Genomic DNA, 21,480 nt, shown 5'->3' with positions numbered 1-21,480 from the left:
CCTTTGTACTTCAGTACTTTCCAGTTTCTTGCCATTAAGATAATAACTTGCTCTACGATTTTTCCTGCCAAAGTGCATAACCTCACACTTTCCAGTATTGTATTCCATCTGCCAAATCTCTGCCCACTTACTTAGCCTGTCGATGTCCCTTTGCAGGTTTTTTATGTCCTCCTCACTCACTACTTTCCCTCCCATCTTAGTATCATCTGCAAACTTTGATATGTTACACTCGGTCCCCTCCTCCAAATCGTTCATATAGATTGTAAAGAGTTGGGGACCCAGCACTGACCCCTGCGGAACACCACTAGTCACTGATTGCCAGTCTGAGAATGAACCATTTATCCCAACTCCCTGCCTTCTGTTAGATAGCCAATCCTCTATCCATGCCAGAATATTACCCCCAATCCCGTGATTTTTTATCTTAAGCAATAATCTTTTGTATGGCACCTTGTCAAATGCCTTTTGGAAGTCTAAATACACTACGTCCACTGGTTCCCCTTTATCCACCCTATACGTTACTTCCTCAAAGAACTCCAGCAAATTTGTCAAACATGACTTCCCCTTCATAAAACCATGCTGACTTTGTCCTATTAAATTATGATTCTCCAAATGTCCTGTTACTGTCTCCTTAATAATGGACTCCAAAATTTTACCTACCACAGATGTTAGGCTAACCGGTCTATAGTTTCCAGCCTTCTGTCTACTGCCCTTTTTAAATAAGGGTGTTACATTAGCAGTTTTCCAGTCTGCCGGGACCTTTGCCGAGTCCAGGGAGTTTTGGAAAATTATTACCAATACATAGATACATAGAAGATAGGAGCAGGAGTAGGCCATTCGGCCCTTCGTGCCTGCTCCGCCATTCGATGAGATCATGGCTGATCCTTTAATTCAGTATCCCGTCCCCGCCTTCTCTCCGTAACCCTTAACCCCTTTTGCCCGTAGAAATATATCTAATTCCCTCTTAAATATATTTAATGAGCTGGCGTACACTGCCCTCTGTGGCAATGAGTTCCACAGGTTCACCACTCTCTGAGTGAAGAAATTCCCCCTCATCTCTGTCCTAAATGGTTTAGCCCTTATCCTTAAATTATGTCCTCTAGTTCTGTTCTCACCCGCCAAGGGAAACATTCCTTCTGCATCCAGTCTGTCTAGACCTGTCAGAATTTTATACACTTCTATGAGGTCCCCTCTCAATCTTCTAAACTCCAGTGTGTACATCCCTAAACTACATAGTCTCTCCTCATAGGTCATTCCCGCCATTCCTGGTATCAGCCTGGTGAATCGCCGCTGCACCCCCTCCATGGCAAGAACATCCTTCCTCAGATGAGGCGACCAAAACTGTACACAGTACTCGAGGTGTGGTCTCACCAGTGCCCTGTACAGCTGCAGCAAGGTATCCCTGTTCCTGTATTCTAACCCTTTTGCTATGAAGGCCAGCATACCGTTTGCCTTCTTGACCGCCTGTTGCACCTGCATGCTCGCCTTCAGCGACTGGTGTACAAGAACACCCAGGTCTCTCTGTACTTCCCCCTCTCCCAATCTATTGCCATTAAAATAATAATTTGCCCTCCCGTTCCTGCACCCAAGGTGGATAACTTCGCACTTGTCCACATTATAGTGCATCTGCCATTTATCCGCCCAATCGCCCAGTCTGTCCAAATCGCTCTGGAGCTTCCTGGTCTCTTCCTCTGAGCCCACCCCCCCTCCTAGTTTAGTGTCGTCTGCAAATTTGGAAATGCTGCATCCGACTCCCTGATCCAGGTCATTAATGTAAATTGTGAACAGCTGGGGGCCCAGGACAGATCCCTGTGGTACCCCACTTGTTACTGCCTGCCATTCAGAAAATGAGCCGTTTATTCCAACTCTCTGTTTTCTATCTGACAGCCAGTTCCCTATCCATGCCAAAACTTTCCCCTTTATCCCATGAGCCTCAATTTTCCATGCTAATCTTTTATGTGGGACCTTATCGAAGGCCTTTTGGAAGTCCAGGTACACCACATCTACTGGCTCTCCCCCATCTATTCTACCAGTTACTCCCTCAAAAAATTCCAATAGATTAGTCAAGCACGATTTACCCTTTGTAAATCCATGTTGACTCTGTCCTATCCTGTCCCCATTTGCTAAGTGCTCCGCTATTTCATCCTTAATGATGGACTCCAGCATTTTGCCCACAACTGATGTAAGGCTTACAGGTCTGTAATTACCTGCTTTTTCCCTACCCCCCTTTTTGAATAGTGGGGTAACGTTAGCTACCCTCCAATCCATCGGCACTGTTCCCGAGTCTAATGAATTCTGAAAAATCATCCTTAGTGCATCCGCTATCTCTAGGGCCACCTCCTTCAGTACCCTAGGATGCATGTTATCAGGCCCTGGGGATTTGTCCACCTTCAATCCCTTTAGCTTCCTTAACACCATATCCTTAGAGATATTGATTTGCGTCAGTTCCTCCTTTGCCAATGTCCCTATTTTTCCCGATATCCCAGGGAGGTTTTTTGTGTCTTCCTTCGTAAAGACTGACCCAAAGTATGCATTTAGTTGATCTGCCATTTCCTTATTTCCCATTATATATTCCCCCGTATCTGACTGCAATGGACCAACTTTGGTTTTCACCAGTCTTTTCCTTTTGATATATTTATAAAAGCTTTTGGAGTTAGTTTTTATATTTTCCGCCAGCTTGTTTTCGTAAGCTATTTTGCCCCTCTTGATCATGCCCTTTGCCCTCCTTTGCTCTATCTTAAACTGTTCCCAATCTTCCGCTCTGGCGCTTTTTTTGGCTATTTTATACGCCCTATCTTTGGATTTTATGCTGTCTCTAATTTCCCCTGTTATCCACGGTTGAGTCACCTTTTTAGATTTCCTTTTATGCCAGATTGGTATAAACAATTTTTGCAATTTTGTCATTCTATCTTTAAATGTTTGCCAATGCATCCACAATCCCTACCGCCACTTCCCTCAAGACCCTAGGATGTAAGCCATCAGGTCCAGGTGATTTATCCGCCTTGAGTCCCATTATTTTACCGAGTACCACTTCCTTAGTGATTTTGATCGTGTTTAGTTCCTCCCCCCCCCCTTTAGCCCCCTGTTTGTCCAGTGTTGGGATATTCTTAGTGTCTTCTACTGTAAAGACTGATGTAAAATATTCATTCAGTGTTTTTGCCATCTCCATATTTCCCACCATTAATTTCCCGGTCTCATCCTCTAAGGGACCAACATTTACTTCAGCCACCCTTTTTCTTTTTATATAACTATAAAAACTCTTACTATCTGTTTTTATATTTTTTGCTAATTTACTTTCATAATCTATCTTCCCTTTCTTAATCAATCTTTTTGTTATTTTTTGCTGTCTTTTAAAGTTTTCCCAATCCTCTATCCTCCCACTAGATTTGGCTACCTTATATGCCCTTGTTTTTAGTCGAATACTATCCTTAATTTCTTTACTTAGCCACGGATGGCTGTCTTTTCTTTTACACCCTTTTCTTCTCAGTGGAATATTTTTTTTTGGAAGTTGTAAAATAACTCCTTAAATGTACACCACTGATCATGTATCGTCTTACCCTTTAATCTATTTTCCCAATCCACACTACTCAATTCCGCTCTCATACCTTCATAGTCTCCTTTATTCAAGCTTAGCACGCTTGTTTGAGATCCAACCTTCTCACCCTCTAATTGAATATGGAATTCAACCATGTTATGGTCACTCATTCCAAGGGGATCCTTTACTAGGACATTTTTAATTAATCCCGTCTCGTTACACAGGACCAGATCTAAGGTTGCTTGCCCCCTGGTCGGTTCAGTTACATACTGCTCAAGAAACCCATCCCTAATACACTCAATGAACTCATCCTCAAGGCTGCCCTGCCCAATTTGATTTGTCCAATTAATATGATAGTTAAAATCCCCCTGCTTCAGATAGTGTGTCTCACCAGCAATCCAGCCTGGACCCTCCCTGGTCTGTGTGTCTCAGTAAACACACCAACCAGCGCTCGGCAATTCTGACACCACCTTCTGATTTAGGCACAGACTCTGCAGACAGATGAAGCAGATACTTTTATTTCTGTGTGCAGGGTACAAGCAGACAGCACTTTACAATTTATCAAACACTTTCAATACTTGGTTACAATGATATACTTTGTTTCCTAATAAACTCTGCAGAATACAACATTTAAATCCACTCATCAAACCCTGAAACACAGATACAACTTTAAAATATGAGGTTGATCAGAATGTGAAAGACAGACAGACAGACTTGCATTTATATAGCGCCTTTCACAGCCTCAGGACGCCCAAAGCACTTTACAGCCAATGAGGTACTTTTGAAGTGTAGTCACTGTTGTAATGGAAGAAACGCAACACAGTTCTTGCACAGCAAGCTTCCACGGACAGCAATCTGATATTGTTTTCCTAATGCTGGTTGAGGGATAAATAAAACACTGATATACAACATGAGTTCAGTCCCAGCTGGAGCATTGGGTCCAATTCTGGGCTTTATCACTCCGGTTACACCAGGCGGGGGCTCTTAAAATCGGCCCGATCAGTTCGGGATGGGAATTATAAGGAGCCAGAGTCTGGAGCATGGTGCAAATAAAACAAACAACGCGTTTAGTTCATGCTTCGGGGGTGTAATTAAGCCCCGAATCGCTGTGTTTTTAATAAATGCCGCTTCTATGGTGCAGTTTAATAACAGCGCTGGGCAGCAGAGGTGTTGCACTAATTCATCTCAAACACCGCCATGTAGCGCCACCTTCCGCCTGTGGAGCAACATTACAGGCAGGAAGGTCACCGGGTTCCTGCAGCTCACAGCTCATTCCACCCAGTCAGTTCCTCTCTACAATTCACCATCCATTTGTTTCTTCTCTCCCCCTCCTTCTATTCCCCAGCCCGACACAGGCCCTTGCTGATCTTTCAGTTCCCAGTTCCGATGCAGGGTGTATTCCCGGAATGTTAACCTGTCTTCTCTCTCCACAGGTGATGACCTTGTCCACTCTCTATTCTAAACACTCCACACGCTTGAATGTTCTGATCATTTCCATCCCCTGGGTTTTCCCATGTTTCTGACACTCCCTCCTGTTCCCTTTTGATTTCACTTCTATCTGGTGAACCTTTTACTTTTTCCTTCCCTCGGGTATTATTTAATTTGCCGTGTCTCGGATGGTCCCTTTGTCATGTCCTTCCCACTGGTGTTCTATCTCACCCTAGTTCCTCTCCCCTGCCCCTCTTTACCTTTAACTTCCCAGCTGGAGTCTCTGGTTCCCTTGGTGTATTTCTGCCCGTGTTTTAATTCTCCTCTGTCTCTGGGCCCCAATGATTCTCGATGTTCTTGAGGTGTTTATTTAATTTTACAGGAGTCTCTGGAGCAGTTGCCACGAGTTTGTTCCCCTGCACCGATTAAACAAACAAATCTCACCAACAAGACATTGTCACTCGGTTGTCGCCGCCCTGACCTCGGGTGACACTTGGACCATCCGCACCACCTGTGACTGAGACCGACGCCCATCAGTTTGCAGCTGGCAGGAGGCAGGGTGAAATTATGGGATGGACCCGTTAGTGACCTTTAACCCCACAGATTGTCAGCGGGGCAGAGTTTTCCCCGTCATCATTCGATCCCGGATGGAAGAAGGGAAAGATTCTCTCGGTGAAAGTGTGGAGATGGGACATGTTGTCCGCATTGTAAAATGACACCTGTCCGTCCTCATAGTCCAGGTACATCCCGATCTTCCGGGGCTTCACACTCGGGGTGAGGGGGGTGGAAAAGGTAGCGGTGTTGGCTAAATAGCCTCTTCCAGGGAACAGCCACACAGTCCAGTATCCGGTCTCAGGTCTCAGGTCGACTCTTCCTTTCCTTTCGGCAGACTCTCGGGCCACTCCCACAACCCACTCAGTCTTGTTCCCCACCTCCACCTCCCAGTAGCGTCTCCCTGATGTGAATCCCTCCGATCCCAGAACAAAGGGCAAGTAATCAAACCTCTCCGGGGTGTCAGGGAGCGGCTGCCATTTGTCTCCAATTCTCACATTGGTCCGATCCTCAGACAGGATGAGCCAGGGATTCGCTGTGTTCGGATCCAGAGTCAGAGAGGCTGGAGCTGGGGAAAAGTTAAAATAACACAGTCAGTGATTTAGTTTCTTGCTGTGATTTATTCAAAGACTTTCCTTTTTAAAGTGACCACCCGGGCTCTGGGTTGTGTTCATGGACTCTGCTGCCACTCCAGGGTTTACGTCCTGGGGTCGATTTACATCGTTTTCATCCCCAACTTGTAGATAAAGACCAGAGAACCCCTGGAGACAGCGGGGGGGAGGTGAGAGACTGCCCCGGACACCTGAAAAATCAACCAACCCAATTACCGGTTGGACTAGAACCATAGAATCTTACATCACAGGAGGCAGCCATTCGGCCCATCGTGCCTGTGCCGGCTCTTTGAAAGAGCTGTCCAATTCAGGCCCACACCCCAGCTTTTAGTCCTGTCCCAGTCCGTGTCCGTGTCTTTTGAGAGTTGCTCTGCAATCTGCTTCCACCACCCTGTCACACAGCGCTTTCCACATCTTAACAACCCTCTGTGGGAAACAATTTCTCCTCATTTCCACTCTAGTTCTTCTGCCAATTATTTTAAATCAATGACCTCTGGTTACAGACCCACTTGACAAAGGAAACAGGTTCTCCTCATCTGCTCCATCAAAATCCCTCACAATTTTAAGTACCTCTATTAAACCTACCCTCAACCTTCTTGAGGTTATCCGTAATATGTTGTTGACTTTGTTAATGTGTTAAACCCATGGATGTGTATTGTCTCTATACAGTTTCAGATCTTGAAAACTTCAGTAAGATCACCCCAAGCCCTCCCTTATCCAGTACAAAGACTCCCAGATTCTGCAGCCTCTCCTCTTGACTAAGGTGCCTAAACCGACCTATCAGATTAGTTGCCTTTTACCGCATGTTCTCCAATGGCCGCAGGTCTTCCTGATATGTTGATCAAAATCATACCCAGAACTCCAGGCGGGGCCAGACCAGTCTCCTCTACAAATTCAGTCTCACACCCTGAGATTGGTGCTCTAGTCCTCTGAACTCCAGGCGGGGCCAGACCAGTCTCCTCTACAAATTCAGTCTCACACCCTGAGATTGGTGCTCTAGTCCTCTGAACTCCAGGCGGGGCCAGACCAGTCTCCTCTACAAATTCACTCTCACACCCTGAGATTGGTGCTCTAGTCCTCTGAACTCCAGGCGGGGCCGGACCAGTCTCCTCTACAAATTCAGTCTCTCATCCTGAGATTGGTGCTCTAGTCCTCTGGTTATACAGATCCCTTTACTGCTTTGGCACACAGTGCTGATGGCTTCAGCCACTTACCCAGAGGAACCCACAAGAAAGCAAAATATGAGAATGGAGAGGCTCCCGGGGATTAACAACTGACAATGTGATCATTTAATCTGGGGTCTGAGAGCCGGTTTAGGCTCTTCTCATCTGGATTTATAAATCAGGAAAAGGAATAGAAGACTTTTACCGGGGTGAATGGCGTCTATCATTTCTCTCCACGCTGTGTACTGTAAAGGGCCGTTGAACTTTCCGATAGACAGGGCGCCATCTGCTACTGACAGTACTTGATAGTCCTCACTACTGCTGTAAATATTAAACAGTTGATGTTATAAATTGACCATAAACACTTTTCTGAGCTGTTTTACCAAACTGTGCAGAGTTTCAGTAAAGAACATGTCCTACCTCCTCATCCAACAAACTTCCTCCTGAAATAAATAAAACACAATCTGAGTTGAGAGAGACTGAGCGTCTATATCGTGACAGCTGAAATTACACCCAGATTGTTACAAGCTGCTGATAATCCGAATTTTCACCACTTCTTGTTATATAATCAATGACCTGGACTTCAATATACAAGGCGCCATTGAAACATCGGATATACAGCACTGAAACAGGCCATTCGGCCCAACCAGTCCATGCTGCCATTTATGCTCCACTCGAGCCTCTTCCCGTCTTTCCTCATCTAACTATCAGCATAAACCTCTATTCCCCCTCAGCCTTCTCCCAGCCTTTTCACCCTTTCCCAATATCTATACCCTCACTTTTCTGGAATCATCCTTGTGAATCTTCCCTGCACCCTTTCCAGAGCCTCTATATTCTTTTTATAATATGGTGACCAGAATTGTACGCAGCTAAGTATAACCAAGGGTGAAAGCACGGAAGGCAGCCGGCCCAGACGGGGTTCCACCCCGTGTCTTCAAGACCAGCTGGCTCCTGTGTTCACGGACATTTTTAACATCCCATTGCAGCAGTCTGTTGTACCAGTGTGCTTCAAGGAGACAACCATTGTGCCGTTACCTAAGAAGACCAAGGTAACAGGCCTCAATGACTATCGTCCCGTGGCTCTAACATCCATAAAGTGCCTGGAAAAGCTGGTCATGACACATAAACAGCATCATCCCCGACTCCTTGGACCCGGTTCAGTTCGCATATAGGGCGAACAGGTCTGTGGACGATGCCATCTCCCTAACACTACACACTGCCCTGGAACACCTAGACAGGAGGGACACTTACATCAGACTGTTGTTCATTGACTACAGCTCTGCATTTAATACTATTGTTCCCTCCAAGCTGTTCCTGAAACTGAGGGAACTAGGCCTGGGCACCCCCATCTGCAATTGGATTCTGGATTTCCTGACTGGTAGGCCTCAAGTGGTGAAAATAGGGAACAACACCTCATCCACTCTGGTCCTCAACACCGGAGTGCCACAAGGCTGCTGCCTCAGTCCTTGGCTGTACTCTCTGTTTACACATGACTGTACAGCCATACACAGCAACAACCGGATCAAGTTTGCCGACGACACCACAATAATTGCCAGGATAAGCAACGATGACGAGACGGAGTACAGAGATGAGATAGTCCAGCTGATGAGATGGTGCAATGACAACAACCTTGTCCTGAACGTTGGTAAGACTAAGGAGCTCCTCGTGGACTTCAGAAGCCACCAAGGGAACCACCGCCCCATCATCATAGACGGGACACCAGTGGAAGTCGTCAGTTGCTTCCGATTCCTGGGACTGCAGATCTCCGATGACCTGGCCTGGAACCACAATACTGAGGCCATGCTGAAGAAGGCACACCAGCACCTCTACCCTCTACGGTGCCTGAGGAAATGTGGCATAAGCACACAGTGGCTTGTGAACTTTTACCGCGGCACCATAGAGAGCGTCCTGACGGGTGGTGTCAATGTGTGGTATGGTAACACCACTGCACAGGACAGGAAAGCCATCCAGAGGGTTGTGAGGACGGCAGAAAAGATCATCGGGTTTGCACTTCCGTCCATCGAGGAGATCTTCCAGACCAGGTGTCGGAACAAGGCCCGCTCCATCATCCAGGACCCCAATCACCCTGGGCACGAACTGTTCTCCCTCCTGTGGTCCGGTTGTCGGTATCGCAGCATCCGAACCAGGACCAGCAGGTTCAAGAACAGTTTCTACCCACAGGCAGTGCGCCTACTGAACTGCTAACCGCACTGCCCCACATATCATAGTCGCATTCTCCCCTCCACCCTGGAATTGTATATCACATGAACCGTGAGCGCACAAGAACATTCTTGATCACTGGACTGTGTGCACATAGGACTCTTGTACCTCAACCTTAACTTATATAACTTATAACTCATTTGTACATCGCACACTGCATTTTAACTTATACTTATTATATACTTATACTACCATATACTTATCATATTACATTACTATTACTTCCAGTGGTAATAGAGGCTTTTTGCACTATTCATCATATCCTGCAACTTGGACTGTCATTGCTATACTTATTTGCTTATTGTTTCTATATTTATATACTTGTTTTTACTTTTGCTTTTTATATTTATACTTATATTGTGGGAGTGAGTGGGGAGTAAGCATTCCATTGTACTAGTTACATATGGCAATAAAATAATCTTGAATCTTGAAGGTTCGATACAAGTTTGGCATAACTTCCCTACTTTTCAATTCTATCCCTCTGGAAATAAACCCTAGAGCTTGGTTTGCTTTTTTGATGGCCTTGCTAACCTGTGTCGATACTTTTAGTGCTGTGTGTATTTGCACTCCGAGATCCCTTTGCTCCTCTACTCCACCCAGACCCGCACCCTCCAAGTAATAAGTGACCTCCCTATTCTTCCTACCAAAATGCAATACCTCACATTCATGTGTTGAAATTCATTTGCCAATTATATGCCCATTCTGCAAGTTTATTAATCTCTTCCTGTAATTTGTTGCAGTCCTCCTCAGTATTGACTATCCCCCCAATTTGGTGTCATCTGCAAATTTAGAAATTGTTTTTGATTCCAAAGTCTAAATTGTTAATATAAATTGTGAACAAGTGGTCCGTCGCAGCACTGATCCTTGTGGCAAACCACTTCCCACCTTCTGCCACTCTGAAAAACTACCCTTTACCCCTACTCTCTGCTATCGGTCTTGAAGCTAGCTATCCATTCTGCTACTTGTCCCCTGACTCCACATTCTCTGACCTTATTCATTAGTCTATTATGTGCTACCTTATCAAAGGCCTTTTGAAAATCTAGATAAATTACATCTACTACATTACCCTTGTCTACTCTCTGTTATCTCAAAAAAATTCCAGATGACACAAAATTTGGAAATGTAAACAGTGAAGAGGATAGTAGCAGACTTCGGGAGGGCAGTGGCAGGCTGCTGAAACGGGATGACACATGGCAGATGAAACTTAACATGAAGAAGGGTGAAGCGATACATTTTGGAAGGAAGAATGAGAGGCAATATAAATTGATTGGTATAATTTTAAAGGAGTGCAGGAACGGAGGGACCTGGGGGAATCACATACATAAATATTTGAAGGTGGTAGGACAAGTTGATAAAGATGTTAAAAAGCCATAATGGAACATTAGCTTTGTAAAATAGTATAGAGAAAAATGCAAGGAAGTTATGCCAAACCTTTAAGAAAAATCACTGGATAAGCCTCAGCTGGACTACTGTGTCCCATTCTAGGCACCACTCTTTAGGAAGGATGGACAGGCCTCGGCGAGGGTGCAGAAGAGGTTGCCAGAATGATAGCAGGGATGAGAGACTTCAGTTATGAGCGACTGGAGAATCTGGGATTGTTCTCCTTACAGCAGAGAAGGAGATGGGAAGATTCAATGGAGATGTTCAAAATTGAGGAGTTTTGATAGCATAAATAATAACAAACTGTTTTAATTGGCAGGAGGGTCCTAACCAGAAGGCATAAATTTAAGATATTTGGTAAAATAATAGAGAATTTTTTGTTAACAATGAATTGTGATAATCTGGAATGCGCAGATTGAAAGTGTGGAGGGAGCAGATTCAATAGCAACTTTCAACACGGAATTGGATGAATATTTGAAAAAGAAAAATTTGCAGGGGAATGGGGAAAGAGCAGTGGGAGTGGGATTAATTGGTTAGCTCTATCAAAAATTCTACAGATTCGGGAACGGTTCCTGCAGATTGGAGGATAGCAAATGTAACCCCGCTATTTAAGAAAGGAGGGAGAGAGAAAACGGGGAACTACAGACCTGTTAGCCTCACATCAGTAGTTGGGAAAATGCAGGAATCTATTATAAAGGATGCAATAACTGGGCACTTAGAAACTAATAGTAAGATTGGGCAGAGTCCATATGGATTTATGAAAGGGAAATCCTGTTTGACAAACCTATTGGAGTTCTGAGAGGATGTAACGAGTGGAGTAGACAAAGGGGAACCGGTAGATGTGGTGTATCTGGGTTTTCAGAAGGCCTTCGATAATGTCCCACACAAGAGGTTGGTGAACAAAATTAGGGCACATGGAATTGGGGGTAATATACTAGCATGGATTGAGAATTGGTTAACAGATAGAAAACAAAGAGTAGGTTAAAGGGGTCTTTTTCAGGATGGCAGGCTGTGACTAGTGGGGTACTGCAAGGATCGGTGCTTGGGCCGCAGCTATTCACAATCTAGATCAATGATTTGGACGAGGGGACTAAATGTAACATATCCAAATTTGCTGATGATACAAAGCTAGGTGGCAGAGTCAGTTGCGAAGAGGCTTCAAGGGAATCTCGACAGGCTCAGTGAGTGAGCGAGAACATGGCAGATGGAATATAATGTGGATAAATGTGAAGTTATCCACTTTGGTAGAAAAACAGAAAGGCAGAGTATTTCCTAAACGGTGAAAGATTGAGGAATGCAGATGTTCAGAGGGACCTGGGTGTTGTACATGAGTCACTGAAAGTGAATGTGCAGATGCAGCAAGCCATTAGGAAGGCAAATGGTATGCCGGCCTTCATTACAAGAGGATTTGAGTACGGGAGTAAAGAAGTCTTACTCCAATTATATAGGGCCTTGGTGAGACCACACTTGGAGTACTGTGTACAATTCTGGTCTCCTTACCGTAGAGGGAGAGCAACGAAGGTTCACGAGATTGATTCCTGGGATGGCAGGACTGTCATATGAGAAGAGATTGAGTAAACTAGGCCTGTATTCTCTTGAATTCAGAAGAATGAGAGGGGATCTCATTGAAGCATACAAAATTATTACAGGGCTTGATAGGGTGGATGCTAGGAGAATGTTTCCCTTGGCTGGGGAGTCTAGAACCAGGGGCCACAGCCTCAGGATAAAGAGTAGGCCATTCAGGATTGAGATGAGGATAAATTTCTTCACACAGAGGGTGGTGAATCTTTGGAATTCTCTAGCCCAGAGGACTGTGGAGGCTCAGTCATTGGGTATATTCAAAACAGAAGTCGATAGATTTCTGACTAGTAAAGGCATCAAGGGATATGGCGACAGGTCCGGTGAATGGAGTTGAGGCAGAAGATCAGTCATGATCTCATTGAATGGCGGAGCAGGCTCAGAGGGCCGAATGGCCTACTCCTGCTCCCATTTCTTATGTTCTTAAATTATCATAGGCAAGATGAGCCGAATGGTCTCCTTGTGTGCTGTGGGATTCTATGATTGTATGTCGTTGAAACGTTTGATTTCTGTGTCAGCAACTGGAACTCAACATCAGTGTCACTCACAGACACAGTGACTCTCACACCCACCGCACCAGACACACCCACACACGCACAACACGGAACGGTAACTGGATTATAATGAGAGTTCCGGGAATATATTAACTCGAGCAAAACGGACATAACCAAAAACTAAGTGTTAAGATCACGAAAACTCATTCCCGGGAAGTTGCAGGTATTCCCGGGAATCTGCAGACAGTGCGGGAGCCGGTTAGTTCGGTGACAACAGAACCGCCCCAGAAGACAAAACAATCGGCTTCAATCAGTTTCGAATTATTCAGCAAATGCTGCATTTATTTCAGTTATCATCGGTTATTTTGTGACTGTGTGAAGTTTCACTGAACTGACCCGCAATATAATCCTCACCTTCAGAGATGTCAGCCCGTCTTTTTGCTCCATCTGTTTCTGCAACTTTGCGAGCTTCTCCTGAATAGAATTTAAATTCTCTTGAATTTCTTGGAGGTTTTTCTCCATTGTTTCTAGAATCTTCTCCTCTTGTTCCCTGAGATCTCTGATTAAACGCTGCTCTTTCTCACTGAGAATCTGGTGCATTTTAGCGAACTCGGATGTGATGCGGGTCTGCAGGCTGCTCGACTGTTCCTACCAAATGAAATGTGAAACATAATAAATGTACCGTAATAAGGGGAACAAAACTAACCGAGATCCCATAAAATCAGCACAGGGAGACCTTACCCTAACTGCGGAAATCTGCTGTTTCTGTTTTATTTCCATTTCTAAAGCCGTCGATTTCTTCTCTGTGAGAGAATCTAAGGAAGATTTCAGCTGATCCTGGGATTGGGAAGGAAAAATCACAGAATTAAAGTGTTAGACCATGAAAATGTGATAAAATAATCAGGTGATCAAATCTGCTCCCTTTTACCTTGTAGATTCCAACAGCTTCTTTAATGGGCATGAAGCGGTGCTCTCTGTGTTCCCGCGCATCTCTACAAATCACACAGATCAATTTCTTGTCAGTTTCACAAAACAGCTTCAGTTCTTCCTGATGTTCCTCACAGTGAAGTTTTCTTTCCTTCTCTTTCGGATTCAGGTTTAATTTTCGAGCTTTCTCGGCCAGATTCGCTAAGGCCCGATTAACCTTGAGGTTTAATTCCAGAAATTCCTCTCTACATTCCGGGCAGGAGTTTGTCTCCTTCTTTTCCCAAAACTGTGAGATACAGGAGCGGCAGAAGTTGTGCCCACACTCCAGTATTACCGGATCGGTGAAGAAATCCAGACAAATGGAACAATTTAAATCCTCTGTGAAACTCTCCGCCTCGTGTCTGGAAGCCATGATCAGTTTCAGTCCTTCCTGATTCAAACTGCTGGGGTCGTGTTTCTGTGGGCGGAGCCACCCCGGTTCCCAGTCTGAGATCACTCAACAACAACAACTTGCATTTATATTGCGCCTTTAACTTAGTAAAACGTCCCAAGGCGGTTCAGAGCAACGCTAGCAGTACATTCCAGATCACAACAACTCGCTCTTCAAAAAATTTAGTTCCTCATGTCGCCTCTGGTTCTTCTGCCAATCACCATAAATCTGAAACAAAATTTGACACCGAGTCACATAAGGTAATATTAGGACAGGAAAGTGGTCGGTTTTAAGGAGCGTCTTAGAGGAGGAGAGAGAGGTCGAGAGGCTGGAAGGTTTCGGTAGAGAATTCAAGAGCTTAGGGCCCAGGCAGCTGAAGGCACAGCCGCCAATGGTGGAGCGATTAAATTCCGGGATGTGCAAGAGTCCAGGATTGGAGGAGCGCAGGGAATTTAAATTCAGTAATTAAATAAATCTTGAATAAAAAGCTACTGTCAGTAATGGCGACCATGAAACTACCGGATTGTCATAAACCCATCTGGTTCACTAATGTCTTTTCGGGAAGGAAATCTGCCACCCTTACCCGGTCTGGCCGATATGGAACTCCAGGCCCACAGCAATGTGATTGACTCGGAATTGCCCCTGAAATGGACAAACAAGCCACTCAGTTGTACCAAACCGCTACCAAGAATTATACCAAGAATAAAACCGGACGGACCACCCGGCATTGACCTACGCTCCGGACACGACAAAGGCACACGCAGCCCAGTCGCCCCTGCAAAGTCCACCTTGCTAACATCTGGGGACTTGTGTCCAAATAGGGAGAGCTGTCCCACAGACTAGTCAAGAAACAGCCCGACATCGTCAAACTCACAGAATCAGACCTTTCAGCCAACGTCCCAGTCTCCTCCATCACCATCCCTGGGTATAGGAGTGGCCCTGGGAGTCCTCAACATTGATTCAGGACCCCATGAAGTCTCATGGCCTCAGGTCATGCCTGGGCAAGGAAACCTCCTGCTGATTAACACCTACCGCCCTCCCTCAGCTGATGAATCAGTAACGTCAGTGTTCTCGCTCAGGCCAACATCGAAGCTTTGACCACGCTCGATCAGCTCCGATGGACAGGTCACATTGTCCGCATGCCCAATACAAGATTCTCAAAACAAGCGCTCTACTCGGAGCTCCGACAAGGCAAGAGAGTCCCAGGTGGACATCCTCAAAGCCTCCTTGAAAAAGTGCAACATCCCCACTGACACCTGGGAATCCCTGACTCAAGACTGCACAAAGTGGAGGAGAAGCATCCGGGAAGGTGCTGAACACCTCGAGTCTCTTCGCCGGGAGCAAGCGGAAGCCAAGCGCAAGGAGCGTACGTCAACCCAAGCACCCCACCCACCTGGCCCTTCAACCACCGTCTGTCCCACCTGTGACAGAGACTGTAGGTCCCACATTGGACTCATCAGTCACCTGAGAACTCATTTTTAATGTGGAAGCAAGTTATCCTCGGTTCCGAGGGACTGCCTAAGAACTCCTCCATGTTGAACACCTCTTTGAAGAAGCAGTGAGTATAGCGAGGGCACAGAATGTACTCTGGGTGGGGGACTTCAATAACCATCACCAAGAGTGATTCGGTAGGACCACTACCGGCTGAGCTGGCCAAGTCCTGAAGGACAGAACTGCCAGACTGGGCCTGTAGCAGGTGGTGAAACAACCAACACAAGGGAAACACCGACTTGACCTCGTCCTCACCAATCTACCTGTCGCAGATGCATCTGTCCATGACAGCATTGGTAGCAGTGAACACCGCACAGTCATTGTGGAAACAAAGTCTTCACACCGAGGACACCCTCCACTGCGCTAAATGGGGTAAATTGAGAACAGATCTAGCAGCTCAAAACTGGGCATCCAAGAGACGCTGTGGGCCATCAGCGTCAGCAGCATTGTATTCCACCACAATCTGTAACCTCGTGGCCCGGCATATCCCTTACTCTACCATTACCATCAAGCCAGGGGACTAACCCTGGTTCAATAAGGAGTATAGAAGAGCATGCTGGGAGCAGCACCAGGCGTACCTAAAAATGCGGTGCCAACCTGGGGAAGTTGCAACACAGGACTACATGCATGCTAAAAAGCAGAAGCAGCATGCTATAGACAGGACTAAGCGATCCCACAATTAACGGAGCAGATCAAAGCTCTGCAGTCCTGCCACATCCAGTCGTGAATGGGGGTGGATCATTAAACAACTAACGGGAGGTGGAGGCTCCATGAATATCCCCATCCTAAATGATGGTGGAGCCCAGCACGTGAATGTAAAAGACAAGGCCGAAGCATTTGCAATCATCTTCAGCCAGAAGTACTGAGTGGATGATCCATCTCGTCCTCCTAGTGAGGTCCCCACCATCACAGAAGCCAGTCTTCAGCCACTTCAATTCACTCCATGTGATATCAAGAAATGGCTGAGTGCACTGGATACAGCAAAGGCTATGGGCCCTGACAACATCCCGGCTATCGTGCTGAAGACTTGTGCTCCAGAACTAGCCGTGCCTCTAGCCAAGCTGTTCCAGTACAGCTACAAAACTGGCATCTATCCGACAATGTGGAAAACTGCCCAAGTATATGTCCCGTTCACAAATCCAATCCATCAAATTACCGCCCCATCAGTCTACTCTCAATTATCAGCAAAGTGATGGAAGGTGTCGTCGACAGTGCTATCAAGTGGCACTTACTAATAACCTGATCACTGATGCCCAGTTTGGGGTCCGCAATTACAGCCTTGGTCCAAACATGGACAAAGGAGCTGAATTCCAGAGGTGAGGTGAGAGTGACTGCCCTTGATATCAAGGCAGCATTTGATCGAGTTTGGCATCAAGGAGCCCTACTAAAACTGAAGTCAATTGGAATCACGGGGAAAACTCTCCACTGGCTGGAGTCATACCTAGCAAAGGAAGATGGTTGTGGTGGTTGATAGTCAATCATCACAGCCCCAGGATATCGCTGCAGGAGTTCCTCAGGGCAGTGTCCTAGGCCTAATCATCTTCAGTTGCTTCATCAATGACCTTCCCTCTTACATAAGGTCAAAAATGGGTATGTTTGCTGATGACTGCACAGTGTTCAGCGCCATTCGCAACTCCTCAGATAATGAAGCCGTCCATGCCCGCATGTAACAAGACCTGGACAACCTTCAGGCTTGGGCTGATAAGCGGCAGGTAACATTCGCTCCACACAAGTGTCAGGCAATGACTATCTCCAACAAGCGAGAGTCTAACCACCGCCCCTTGATATTAAACGGCATTACCATCGCCGAATCCCCCACCATCAACATCCTGGGGGTCACCATTGACCAGAACCTTAACTGGACCAGACACAAATACTGTGGCAATAAGAGCAGGTCAGAGGTTAGGTATTCTGTGGCGAGTGTCTCACCTCCTGACTCCCCAAAGCCTTTCCACCAGTTACAAGGCACAAGTAAGGGGTGTGATGGAATACTCTCCATTTGTCTGGATGAGTGCAGCTCCAACAACACGCCAGAAGCTCGACACCATCCAGGACAAAGCAGCCCGCTTGATTGAAACCCCATCCACCACCTTAAACATTCACTCCCTCCACCACCAGCGCACCATGGCTGCAGTGTGTACCATCTGCAAGATGCACTGCAGCAACTCGCCAAGGCTCCTTTGGCAGCACCTCCCAAACCCATGACCTCTACCACCTAGAAGGACAAGGGTAGCAGGCACATGGGAACACCACCACCTCCGAGTTCTGCTCCAAGTCACACACCATCTGAACTTGGAAGTATATCAACGTTCATTCATCGTCGCTGGGTCAAAATCGTGGAACTCGCTCCCTACCAGCACTTCACCACACGGACTGCAGCGGTTGATTTTGTGACTGGAAGCCTGTGTCCAGTGGTGTGCCGCAGGGATCGGTGCTGGGTCCCTTGCTGTTTGTAGTGTACATTAATGATTTAGATATGAATGTGGGGGTATGATCAGTAAGTTCTCAGATGACATGAAAATTGGTGGAGTGGTAAATAGCGAGGAGGGAAGCCTCAGGCTACAGGACGATATAGACGGGTTGGTCAGATGGGCGGAACAGTGGCAAATGGAATTTAACCCTGAAAAGTGTGAGGTGATGCATTTTGGGAGGATTAATAAGGCAAGGGAATGCACAATGAATGGTAGGACCCTAGGAAGGACAGAGGATCAGAGGGACCTTGGTGTGCATGTACATAGATCCTTGAAGGCAGCAGGACAGGTAGATAAGGTGGTTAAGAAGGCATATGGGATACTTGCCTTCATTAGCCAAGCCATAGAATATAAGAGCAGGGAGGTTATGATGGAGCTGTACAAAACACTAGTTAGGTCACAGCTGGAATACTGTGTGCAGTTCTGGTCGCCACACTATAGGAAGCATGTGATTGCATTAGAGAGGGTGCAGAGGAGATTCACCAGGATGTCACCTGGACTGGAGCGCTTCAGCTATGAAGAGAGACTGGACAGGCTGGGGTTGTTTTCCTTCGGGCAGAGAAGGCTGAGGGGGGACCTGATTGAGGTGTACAAAATTATGAGGGGCATAGGGTAGATAGAAAGGAACTTTTCCCCTTAGTAGAGGGGACAATAACCAGGGGGCATAGTTTCAAGGTAAGGGACAGCAGGTTTAGAGGGGATTTGAGGGAAAACATTTTCACCCAGAGGGTGGTTGGAATTTGAAACTCACTGCCTGAAAGGGTGGTAGAGGCAGGAACCCTCACAACATTCAAGAAGCATTTAGATGAGCACTTGAAACGCCATAGCATATAAGGCTACGGACCAAATGCTGGAAAATGGGATTACAATAGATAGGGCTTGATGGCCGGCGCGGACACGATGGGCCTCTTTCTGTGCTGTATAACTCTATGACTCTATAACGCCATTCACCGGCCCTAATCGCCATAACCCTTGATGCCTTTAGTAGTCAGAAATCTATCGACTTCTGTTTTGAATATAACCACTGACTGAGCCTCCACAGCCCTCTGGGGTAGAGAATTCCAACGATTCACCACCCTCTGTGTGAAGAAATTTCTCCTCATCTCAGTCCTGAATGGCCTACCCTTTATCCTGAGGCTGTGGCCCCTGGTTCTAGACTCCCCAGCCAAGGGAAACATTCTCCTAGCATCTACCCTATCAAGCCCTGTAATAATGTTGTATACTTCAATGAGATACCCTCTCATTCTTCTGAATTCAAGAGAATACAGGCCTAGTTTACTCAATCTCTTCTCATACGACAGTCCCGCCATCCCAGGAATCAGTCTGGTGAACCTTCATTGCACTCCCTCTATGGCAAGTATATCCTTCCTTAGGTAAGGAGACCAAAATTGTACACAGTGCTCCAGATGTGGTCTCACCAAGGCCCTATATAATTGGAGTAAGACTTCTTTACTCCTCTACTCAAATCCTCTTGTAATGAAGGCCAGCATACCATTTGCCTTCCTAATGGCTTGCTGCATCTTCACATTCACTTTCAGTGACTCATGTACAAGGACACCCAGGTCCCTTTGAGCATCTGCATTCCCCAATCTTTCACCATTTAGGAAATACTCTGCCTTTCACATTTATCCACATTATATTCCATCTGCCACGTTCTCATCCACTCACTGAGCCTGTCGAGGTCCCCTTGAAGCCTCTTCACATCTGACACTGCCACCTAGCTTTGTATCAGCAGCAAATTTGGAAACGTTACATTTAGTGCCCTCATCCAAATCATTGATCTAGATTGTGAATAGCTGGGGCCCAAGCACCGATCCTTGCGGTACCCCACTAATCACAGCCTGCCATCCTGAAAAAGACCCGTTTATCCCTACTCTTTGTTTTCTGTCTGTTAACCAATTCTCAATCCATGCTAGTATATCACCCCCAATTCCAAGTGCCCTAATTTTGTTCACCAACCTCTTGTGTGGGACCTTATCGAAGGCCTTCTGAAAATCCAAATACACCACATCTACCAGTTCACCTTTGTCTACCGCACTAGTTACATCCTCAAAAGAACTCCAATAGGTTTGTTAAACAGGATTTCCCTTTCATAAATCCATGTTGACTCTGCCCAATCTTACTATTAGTTTCTAAGTGCCCAGTTATTGCATCCTTTATAATAGATTCCTGCAGTTTCCCAACTACTGATGTGAGGCTAACAGGTCTGTAAATTCCCCGTTTTCTCTCTCCCTCCTTTCTTAAATAGCGGGGTTACATTTGCTATCCTCCAATCTGCAGGAACTGTTCCAGAATCTGTAGAATTTTGGAAGATGACAACCAATGCGTCCACTATCCCAATGGCCACCTCTTTCAAAACCCTAGGATGTAGGTCATCCGGTCCTTGGGATTTATCGACTTTTAGTCCCATTAATTTTGCTAGTACTGTTTTTTACTAATAATAATTACTTTAAGTTCCTCATTCTCGCCACACCCTTGGTTTTCTCGTATTTCTGGGAGGCTTTTTGTGTCTTCCTCCGTGAGGACAGAAACAAAGTATTGATTTAATTTCTCTGCCCTACATTTACCTTCGCCAGCCTTTTCCTTTTCACATACCTATAGAAACTTTTACAATCCGTTTTTATATTTTTCGCTAGTTTGTGCTCATATTCCATTTTCCCTTTATCAATTTCTTGGTCCCCTTTTGCTGATTTTTATAAAGATCCCAGTCCTCAGGCTGACTGCTTTTTCTGGCAACTTTATAAGTTTCCTCCTTTGACTTAATACTGGCTTTCATTTCTTTTGTTCGCCATGGTTGGATCACTTTTCCTTTTGGGTTTTTATGCCCTAGAGGGATATATGTTTGTTCCAAATTATGCATTATTTCCTTGACTGTTTCATCCTCAAAGAACTCCAGCAAATTTGTCAAACATGATTTTCCTTTCATAAAACCATGCTGACTCTGCTTGACTATATTATGATGTTCTAAATGTCCTGCTATCACTTCCTTAATGATGGACTCCAGCATTTTCCCAATGACAGATGTTAGGCTAACTGGTCCATAGTCGCCTGCTTTCTGTCTCCCTCCCATCTTAAATAGGGGCGTTACATTTGCGGTTTTCCAGTCCGCTGGGACCTCTCCAGAATCCAGGGAATTTTGGTAGATTACAACCAATGGATCCACTACCTCTGCAGCCACCTCTTTTAAGACTCTAGGATGCACA

At 45.8% G+C, this 21,480-nt stretch overlaps 1 protein-coding gene across 1 annotated transcript; it reads right to left on the bottom strand.

Moving 5' to 3' along the window:
- Positions 1–4,029: 4,029 nt before the first annotated feature.
- Positions 4,030–14,472, bottom strand: LOC147096326 (zinc-binding protein A33-like). The gene is made up of 6 exons (XM_085973867.1): positions 13,887–14,472; positions 13,700–13,795; positions 13,373–13,606; positions 7,707–7,729; positions 7,492–7,607; positions 4,030–6,080 (listed from the first exon to the last, which is right to left on the bottom strand). The coding sequence occupies exons 1-6, from the start codon at positions 14,295–14,297 to the stop codon at positions 5,542–5,544; spliced, it is 1,419 nt and encodes a 472-aa protein (XP_085829993.1). The 5' UTR covers positions 14,298–14,472; the 3' UTR covers positions 4,030–5,541.
- Between the last annotated feature and the right edge of the window lie 7,008 nt (positions 14,473–21,480).

This window comes from Somniosus microcephalus, unplaced genomic scaffold, assembly GCF_052327205.1.
Source record: "Somniosus microcephalus isolate GS21.2 unplaced genomic scaffold, FLI_Smic_1.0 unresolved_chr1, whole genome shotgun sequence".
NCBI lineage: Eukaryota > Metazoa > Chordata > Chondrichthyes > Squaliformes > Somniosidae > Somniosus > Somniosus microcephalus.
This window is presented reverse-complemented; position numbering and strand designations above follow the sequence as displayed.